This window comes from Dipodomys ordii, unplaced genomic scaffold (genome assembly GCF_000151885.1).
Source record: "Dipodomys ordii isolate 6190 unplaced genomic scaffold, Dord_2.0 Scaffold1, whole genome shotgun sequence".
Taxonomy (NCBI): domain Eukaryota; kingdom Metazoa; phylum Chordata; class Mammalia; order Rodentia; family Heteromyidae; genus Dipodomys; species Dipodomys ordii.
Window position 1 is genome coordinate 39,025,726 of NW_012267217.1, and position 9,821 is coordinate 39,035,546.

General features: G+C 40.4%; 1 protein-coding gene across 1 annotated transcript in view; it reads left to right on the top strand.

Annotated features, from left to right (window-relative positions):
• The window catches only part of Nop58 (NOP58 ribonucleoprotein), a 41,174-nt gene extending 38,283 nt beyond the window's left edge, over positions 1-2,891 (top strand). Inside the window, exons 8-12 of the mRNA XM_013015501.1 lie at positions 262-396; positions 626-687; positions 1,385-1,518; positions 1,989-2,125; positions 2,635-2,891. Of these exons, the coding sequence (XP_012870955.1) occupies positions 262-396; positions 626-687; positions 1,385-1,518; positions 1,989-2,125; positions 2,635-2,685 (519 nt within the window). The 3' untranslated portion in view covers positions 2,686-2,891. The remainder of the gene's footprint in view (positions 1-261; positions 397-625; positions 688-1,384; positions 1,519-1,988; positions 2,126-2,634) is intronic.
• The last annotated feature ends 6,930 nt before the right edge of the window (positions 2,892-9,821 follow it).

A 9,821-nucleotide genomic window follows, 5' to 3' on the forward strand; every position in this document is an offset into this window, starting at 1 on the left:
CCCCCCAAAAAAAAAAAACAAAAACAATAAACTACTAGAAAACCAGAAGTGGCACTGTGGCTCAAATGGTAGAGTGCTTGCCTTGAGCTTAAGAGTGTAGGAACAGCACCCAGGCCAGAGTTCAAGCCCCATGACCAATCAAAAAAAAATCCTGATTTTAATGTCCTCAATAAGTCTTGATATGGTGATTGTAGCTGCTGTATTGAGAGAATTTTCCAAATATAAAGGTTTGACTGTCTCGGAATTGATGCTTCCTGTTAGATTTCTCGGATGCTGGCAGCCAAGACCGCTTTGGCTATTCGTTATGATGCTTTTGGTGAAGATTCCAGTTCTGCTATGGGAGTTGAGAACAGAGCCAAATTAGAGGCCAGATTGAGAAGCTTGGAGGACAGAGGGGTAAGAGCACATCCTGCTTATTACAGATTACTTGTCAAAAGGTCTTAAATGTGAGAAGTTTCATGAAGGTAGTAGCATAGTTTATTATTTTGTGGAACATTTTGTTATGTGTAATACATATTTTTGTACATTGTTAACAGCTTCTCTCATATTTAAAGTATGTTAAAATGTTTTGACATTAAGTTATAACTATAGAGTAACAAGTATTAGTAATTGTCATTCTTTTTAGATAAGAAAAATAAGTGGATCAGGAAAGGCGTTAGCAAGAGCAGAAAAGTATGAACACAAAAGGTAAGTACATTTTAGAGAGCATGAACAGGTTTTCATTTGAATATTAATTACTGAGAAAATTTTATCAAAAAATACACAACTCTGTCTCATACTGGTAGTGGTAGCTCATGCCCATAATCCTAGCTACCCAGAAGGGCAAGATATAAAGAACAGATTCAAAGCCAGCCTGTGTAGGAAAAGTCTGTGAGACTTTTCTTTTTTTGGTCGGTCATGGAGCCTGAACGATGGGCCTGGGTGCTGTCTCTCAGCTCTTCAGCTCAAGGCTAGCACTGTACCACTTGAGCCACAGCTCCACTTCTGGTTTTCTGGTGGTTCATTGGACATAGAGTTTCACAAAGGCTTTTCCTGCCTGGGATGGCTTTCAACCATGATCCTCAGATTTCAACCTCTTGAGTAGATAGGATTATAGACATGAGCCACTGGCGCCTTTTACTTTTTATATTTTACATATTTTCAAGTTTCACCATAGACAGATATTACATTTTTCTTTTCGTATATTTATTTGACAAATGTGGATCTTTGTTCTTTAAGTCAAGTGATGGTAGCCTGTAAATGTTATAGAGAATAGACTGAAGTTACTTATAGGTCTGCTTAGAAAACATGGCTTACCTTTATTTGTATGTATGAAACAACAATTTTTGAGTTTTTTCAGTTACAGATGATTTTAGGGATTTTCTATGATTTTTGGCTCTTTCAGTGAAGTGAAGACTTATGATCCTTCTGGTGATTCTACGCTTCCAACCTGTTCTAAAAAACGCAAAATAGAAGAGGTAGATAAAGAAGATGAAGTAATTGAGAAGAAAGCAAAAAAATCTAAGATTAAAGTTAAAGGTTAGTGTGCATTAAGAACTTAGTTTTTTGGGTTTTGTTTGTTTGTTTGTCGGGCCTGGGGCCTGAACTCTGGGCCTGGGCGCTGTCCCTCAGCTCTTCAGCTGTAGGCTAGTGCTCTACCACTTGAGCCTCAGCCCCACTTCCCGCTTTTTCTGCTTATGTGGTGCTGAGGAATCAAACCGAGAGCCTCATGCTTGCAAGGCAAGTACTTTACCACTGAGCCACCTTCCCAGCCCCGAACTTAGTATTTTTTGAGACATATCCTCCATTGCATTCGTGCAAAGTTAATGAGCTAATGGTATAAGTATGTACAGTCAAACATTTCAGTACGAGTACAGAGATTGCAATTTCTAATATGTGAGCTGTTTGGTAGTTAGACAAAAAGGAGTGAGAGTTCCTAGTTAAACTAGGGCTTGGGAAGAGGTCTGATAAAATCTGATTGTTGTATCTTTACATTTTTCTCTACTTAGCTGAAGAAGAGGAAGAAAATGTACTCATAGTAGAGGAGGAAACACCTGTAAAGAAGAAGAAGAAGAAAGATAAAAAGAAACACATTAAGGAAGAACCACTCTCCGAGGAGGAACCTTGCACCAGCACAGCAATTTCTGTATGGTTTTTGTTTGTTTGTTTGTTTTGGGGTCCATCATGGGGGCCTGAACTCTAGGCCTGGGCGCTGTCCCTCAGCTCTTTAGCTGAAAACTAGCGTTCTCTACCACTTGAGGCACAGCACCACTTCTGGCTTTTTTTGGCTTATGTGGTGTTGAGGATCGAACCCAGGGACTCATACATGCAAGGCAAGCACTCTACCACTGAGCCACCTTCCCAGCCCCCCATATGTTGTTTTTAATATGAGTATTCTGTGTCTCAGTGGTTTACTCCGCCAGAAATGAGGAGATCTTTGAATAAAGGGCTTTCTTTCATAGAGAAGTAAAATATAAAACTATGTGAATTATAAGGGCAATTTCCAAATTTTTCTACCTGAAAATGTGTTTGCTTTGAGGAAGAAAATATGATCTGTTAAAGCTCACTATATTGGCATTGTTTTCTGCATTTTATTAGGGAAAGTTATTTATACAATTATAGTTTTTTCAAAAGCGTTCTTCTGATTGTTTACAGACTCCAGAGAAAAAGAAGAAAAAGAAAAAAAAGAGAGACACTGAGGACTAATGAAGGGAACCATAAACTGTCACCTGGACACTTCATGTTTATGACTCACTGAGAATATACCAGAAGTGCTCTCCAAATACAGGAGTAGGCTGAATGAAAGTGATTAATCATCCATAGATTTTTCAGACCTTTACATCTTGACATCAACTCAGTTAACTTTACCATGTCATCAATTCTTAGATGTGAAAATAAAAGTATTCTTTGTATATAAGGCAGTTCTGTGATCTCTTTACATTTTAGGTAGAGAATTTTGAGCCTGTAAATTTTGTTTGGCATTTGACGATTGTTTTCTGATCATCATTGCTAAAATGTGACTTCTTAGTGTTTAGTTTGAAGCTTCTCTTTGGAAGGTGGTGATCCATGGGACCAAGTTGAGGACGTTGTTGTGTTTTTACTGCCTTTTTTGGACTTTCTTTCTGTTTATAATCTTTCTGCTTATTTAAATAAAAATATGATTTTTGTTCAAATTTTAAAAGTAGATGTGCAGAAATTTTGGTATCCTTTCACAAAGAAAATACTGTCCTGTAACTTTAGTGCTCACTGTTCTTAAAAATTTGGCAAAATCTTTGCAGGGATACCATTTTTGTTTTCATGAAAGGCCTTAAAGTTGGTTGACAGGTATTCTACCCTGGAGGAATGAGTAAAATCTTGCGATTTTGATTAGGCCACACTGAACCACTGTCCTGTGCATGCATCCATGCCCAGCTTTTTATTAGTTGAAATGATCTCTTAAGTTTTCATGTGAGCTGTCCTTGAACCATAATCTTCCTGGTCTTCTTAAATAGCTGAGAATATAGACATAAGCCTCTGTAACTGGCTGCAACAGAATGATTCTTAATTTATGTCTTTATTATTTGGGGGGAGGGTTCGCTCATGGGCTTGAACTGTGGGCTTAGGCACTCTCCTTGAGCCCTTCAGTTCAAGGCAAGCACTCTTGAGCCACAATGCACCATGGTTAGTTGGAGATAAGAGTCTCAGGAGCTTTCCTTCCCTGGCTGGTTTTGAACCATAATCCTCAGATCTCAGCCTCCTAAGTAGCTAGGATTATAGGCGTGAGCCTCATGCCCAGCTATTTTTATTATTATATATTTATTTTTTGTCTGTCCTGGTGCTTGAACTCTGGGCCTGGGTGCTGTCCTTGTGCTCTTCAGCTCAAGGTGAGCACTCTACCGCTTGAGCCACAGCACCACTTGGTTTTCTAGTGGTTTATTGGAGATAAGAGTCTCATGAACTTTCCTGACCGGGCTGGCTTTGAATCTTTTAACTTAGAATTTGTGGTGCTGAGACTCAAACTCACTGCCTTGTATTGTGCCCCTCTAACTCAAATCACTTTATTTATTTGCCAGTCCTGGGGCTTGAACGGCTCAAGGCTAGCACTCTACCACTTGAGACACAGCCACAGTGCCACGTCCAGCTTTTTCTGCTTATGTGTTGTATAGAGGAGTAGAACCCAGGGCTTCATGCATGCAAGGCAAGCCACATTCTCAGTGTGTGCAGCACTCCCCTCCCTCTCCCACCCCTTATTTTAATTGTGAAAGTACCATACAGAGGGGTTACAAATACATGGGCAAGGTAATGAGTACATTTCTTATCAAGCATTGTTGCCTCCTCCTTTGTTCCCCCCACCCCTTGTACGTCTCATTGTTGCAATGGGTCCACCTGTATCCCTATTTAATAAACAATTTGTTTTTTTCCTTCCCTTCTACAAATTATACCAACATTAAATACAATGATAACGGGTTATACCGTGGGGGAGGGACATATAAAGCAACAAAAATAATCTTATGTTAGAAACAATCACAAGAAAGAAAAAAAAAACATTTGAATCCTCAACTTGGGGTTCATTTTGCTTAACATCAACTTATCTGACCATTTCTGCTTGTCTCATACATATACTAGTTACTGCAAATAAGAAAAACCATGGGACCTGTGTTTCTTTGGGCCTGGCTTACTTAATATAATTTTTTCCAAGTCTGTTTTCCTGACAAATGGGGCAATGTCATTTTTCTGTTGGAGGCATAAGATTACACTGTATACCACATTTTCTTGATCTATTCATCTACTGAGGGGCTTCTGGGTTGGTTCCATATCTTAGCTATGGTAAATAATGCTGCAGTAAACATAGTTGTGCTGGCAGCTTATATGACCAGCAAGTGTGGCCAGCTGGCAGCAAGTATGGCCTTGTTTGTGAATATTTGGGTAAATGCCCAAAAGTGGGATTGCTGGGTCATAGGGGAGCTCTATGGAGTATTTTGAGGAACCTCCATACTTTCCAAAGTGTTTGAACAACAATGTAGTAAGGTTCCCTTCTATACATCCCCTCCAGCATCTGTTGTGTTAGAGTTCTTGATTATTATAGCCACCCCCTCCTGTTTTTATTGGTTTATTTTTGGTGGCAGTACTGGGACTTGAGCCCAGGTTCTAGTGTTTTTGCTCAAGACTGGCGTTCTACTACTTAAACCACAGCTCTACTTACAGGCTTTTTTGGTGGTTAAATGGAGATAAATTTTCTGCCCAGGGAAACTTTGAATTTTGCTCCTCAGATCTCAGCCTCCTGAGTAGCTATAATTATATCAGCATGAGGCACCAGTATCTGGGTCTGGACTTTTTTTTGGGGGGGGGTTCCAGTCATGGGGCTTGAACTCTGGGCCTGGGCACTGTCCCTCAGCTCTTCAGCTTAACGCTAGAACTCTACCACTTGAGCCACAGCACCACTTCTGGCTTTTTTTTTTCTGCTTATGTGGTGCTGAGGAATCGAACCCAGGGCCTCATGCATGCAAGGCAAGCGCTCTACCACTGAGCCACCTTCCCAACCCCCTGGGTCTTGATTATTATTTTTAAATTATAAAGTGGCTTTCTCTCAAGGGAATGCAGAATGCATTTGAGGCAATCTGGGATTAAACCTAAATCTTTGAGCATTGTATTCTAAGCTTTATTCCCAGTCCACTTAACGTTTTTAAGGTAGACAATGCCACCTGGTTAAAAGGAAAACAAGGATGAGCAAAAACTTGTCAGTAGGAATTTGGTATGAGTTGAAACAACAAATAACCAGATTGGCTATATGATTGGTTTTGAAAAGCAGTGCTTAACATGCAAAGAGAAACCTTTTCGACTAATCTGTTGTTACATCTGTAAGCATTGTCATGGTCATTCTGCTGATGGCTAATTTGGCAAATGAATTTGTTCAGTGGAAGAGGCTAAAAAGTAACTCCAGTTTCACTTCATTTACATGACCCCTGCAAGTTAACATTCCCAACTTGTTTATCCCCTTTGGCAAATCACACTAGTAATTGTTAGCTTTAATATCTTGCTTAGCTTGAGATAAAAGTAAATTTTTAAAAATTTTTCTAGTGTTACCATTAAGATAATAGTTAAACAAGGTAGAGTACATTTACTTTTGAAAAATGTCTCCCCTTCTATTGCTCTCTCCTAGAGGTTTACATTTTGGTTGTGTTTGGTTTGTATATGTTCTGGTTCTGGCGCTTGAAGTGCAGGCCTGGGTGCTGTCCCAGAGCTGCATTTGCTCAAGGCTAAATCTCTACCACTTAAGTCACAGCTCTAATTCTGGCCTTCGGGGGAGTCATTTATTGAAAAGTAAGAGTCTTAGAGAGTTTCCTACTCAGATGGCTTCAAACAGTGATCCTCAGAGCTCAACCTCCTAAATAGCTAGCATTCATTATAGGTGTAAGTTACTGGTGCCTGGCAAGTGTGTATGTATACACATGCTGATACTAGAGATTGAACTCGGACTTCCTTGACTTTTTCTCTCAAGGCTGGTGCTCTGCTACTTCTAGGAGTTCAGGCATGAGCCGTGGGCACCTTACTCTAACATTTGCAGATAGTAGGAGTGCCAAGAGGATGATGTGGTCAATAGCTTTACATCTGCCAGGCACAGTTCAAAGCCAGCCTAAGCAGCAGAAAAGGCCAGGGGATGTTTACCTTCAATTAACCACCAAAAAGCCAGAAGTGAAGCTGTGGCTCAAGTGTTAAGAACGTTCACCTTGAGTGCAAAAAACTGGTGGAGAGTGCCCAGGCCCCTAAATTCAATCCCTGAGATCTACATACTCACACCCATAATCTACTTTCTCAGGAGGCTGAGATCTCTGGATTGCAGCTGAAAGCCATCCCCTGCAGGAAACTGAGACTTAAATATTTATAAGGCCTTGACATAGTTGGGGTCTTGTGAGCTCTTGCTCGGCTTTTTCATTCATGATTGACAATACTTGAGCCACACTTTCTTTCTGTCAGTTGAGCTCCAAGCCTGGGCACTGCTCTGAGCTAAAGGCTAGCTCTCAACCACTTTGAGCCACAGTGCCACTCCCCATTTTTAGTAGTTAAATTAGAGATAAGTCTCACATACTTTTGATCTTCTACTCACTATCTCAGCCTCCTGAGTATCTAGGATTACAGACATGAGCCACTGGCCCAGCATTGAGCCAGACTTCTAATTTGGCATTTTGCTGGTTAATTGGAGATGTCTGTAGACTTCTACCTGGACTTGCTTCAAACCACAATCCACTAGTTCTCTGCCTCCTGATTAGGTAGGATTACAAGCCTAAACCAATCAGCAAGACCAAGTTTGTACTTTGTCCCAAGTCTCCTACTTTGAATAAGGACTATTGCCAAGTCAAGGGGTTTTTGTTTGTTTTTGTTCATCCGTAGGAATCACCTAAAAATGTTTATAAAATGTAAATAGGTTTCTTGTCCAGATTGAGTGAGACCAGTGATTCCACATTTTTTAGCATGCTTCAGGTAGCATGAGATGATCAAGGCAGCAAGAATACTAAAGTAAATTACAGGGCTGGGAAGTTGGCTCAGTGGTAGAGTGTTTGCCTTGCATGCATGAGGACCTGGGTTCGACTCCTCAGCACCATGTAAGCAGAAAAAAGCCAGAAGTGGCACTGTGGCTCAAGTGGTAGGGCACTAGCCTTAAGCTGAAGAGCTGAGGGACAGCGCCCAGGCCCAGAGTTCAGGCCCCACAACCGACAAAAAATAATAAGGGCTGAGAGGGTGGCTTAGTGGTAGAGTGCTTGCCTCTCATGCATGAAGCCCTGGGTTCAATTCCTCAGTACCACATACACAGAAAAAGCCAGAAGTGGTGCTGTGGCTCAAGTGGTAAGAGTGCTAACCTGGAGCCAAAGAAGCTCAGGTAGAGTGCTCATGCCCTGAGTTCAAGCTCCAGGACTGGCAAAAAAAAATTATATATATATAATAAAATAATAATAATAATAAATTACATTCCGAATCTGCTTATCCCCAAGTCGGTTGTTCTGAATGCTGATACTCCTGAAAAGGTTTCTTTTGAGGTTTTTGCTGTTTTCCCTGATACGTTCATTCCTGAATAGTGAACCTATACTCTTTCTCTCTCTCTTTTTTTTTTGTCAGTAATTGTTCCTGGCATATAATAGGCCTTAATATTCAGTGATTTATTTTTAAATACAAGTAATTTCAGACTCTTATTTTCAGTAGTTTTTGTTGGTTTTGTTTTTACAGTGCTGGTGATTGGAGCCAGGACTTTGTGTATGCAGAGGTGCATTCTATCTCTTATCCCCTTTGCAGTAATCTTGTGTTATTCCAATCATTTCTTTTAGCAAATGGTTGATTTTTCTGGACTTACTACAATTTTGTTGATTGGTTTTGATTTAAAGAGAAACTGGAAATAATATCTAAGAATGGGCTGATGCACCAGTGGTCACAACAGCAGTTTGAAATGAACCTGGGCAGAAAAGTTCAAAAAGCTATCTGCACTTAAACTACCAAAAAATACCAGACTTGAAACATGTTCAAGTGGTAAAACAGCAACCCTGAGCAACAAATTGAGAATTAGAGGCAGAGTTCAAGCCCCATAACAGCCAAAAGAAAAAGAATGATTTTCAAAACTGTAGTATGAATCAGCAGTTCCCGCAGGTGTGCATGCACGCACACCAGGGATTGAACCCAGGCTTTACATGTGTTAAACATAAACCTTAACCATGGAGCTGGAGCCACATCCCCAGCCCTGGGAGGCCATATAAAAGGTAAGCTTCTAATTTACTAAGTCTAGGTTAGGACCCAAGAATGTATTTTTGGCAGATTGTCATTTTTTTTTATGGTGGTTAGGGGTGACCAACTTGACAGTTTACCAGGATTCCTTTCTGTTGTTTTAGCCACAGGAGTTTTTCAACTAGAACTTAATTGGCCAAGATATCAGGAGGCCTGTGCATTTTGGTAAAAGGAGCACCAGAATACCAGCTGGTTACAACTGTGCTATTTGGCCAAAGGTAATTGAGCCCCTTGGAGGTATCTATACCTACGGAGATAAGGCAAAATTGAGGTTATCATTGTTTACTGTGTGTAAGAACTTGCTTTTAGGCTGGGCACCTGTGGCTTATGCCTGTTCTAGCTACTCAGGAGGCTAAGATCTGAGAATTGTGGTTCAAAGCCAGCCTGGGCAGAAAAGAAAGACGCTCATCTGCAGTGAACTACCGAAAAACCAGAAGTGGAACTGTGGCTCAAGTTGTAGAGCACTAGCTTCGAGTAAAAGAAGCTCAGAGACAGCACCCAGGTCCTGATTTAAGCACCAGGATCAGGAAGAAAAAAATTGAGGGATGAATTTGTTGATTCTGCAAGTGTTGTATGTTTATTTAGTATAAAAAGGGAAAACAGTTATGTTTACAGTACTAAGTTTGTGAGAACATTTAAAGCAGCACACAAATTCATGAAAAACATATGAGCAGTGTTGAGACATCTGAAAGAAACTGATGAGATGATACATTTATGGATGTGTCCCAGACAGTGTGCAAATGGCTGAGCATTTCCTGGTCATACCATGATTGGCTATAAACTTAATGATGGGAGCTAAATGATTGTTTATACCGGCCTCAACTTTCATAACCAAATAGCCTCTCTATTTATTTTTCAACCCTGAAGCACAGCAAATGCCAATCTATTTACTTTCATCTACTGGATTTTAAGTGGAACATATTTCTACATGCAGAATTACCATGGTGGAGGACATAGGTTTAAAATAGTGCCATATGCTGGTGGCTCACGCCTATAATCCTATCTACTCAGGAGGCTAGGATCTGAGGATCATTGTTTTGTTTTGTTTTTTGGTCGGTTGTGGGGCTTAAACTCTGGGCCTGGGCGCTGTCCCT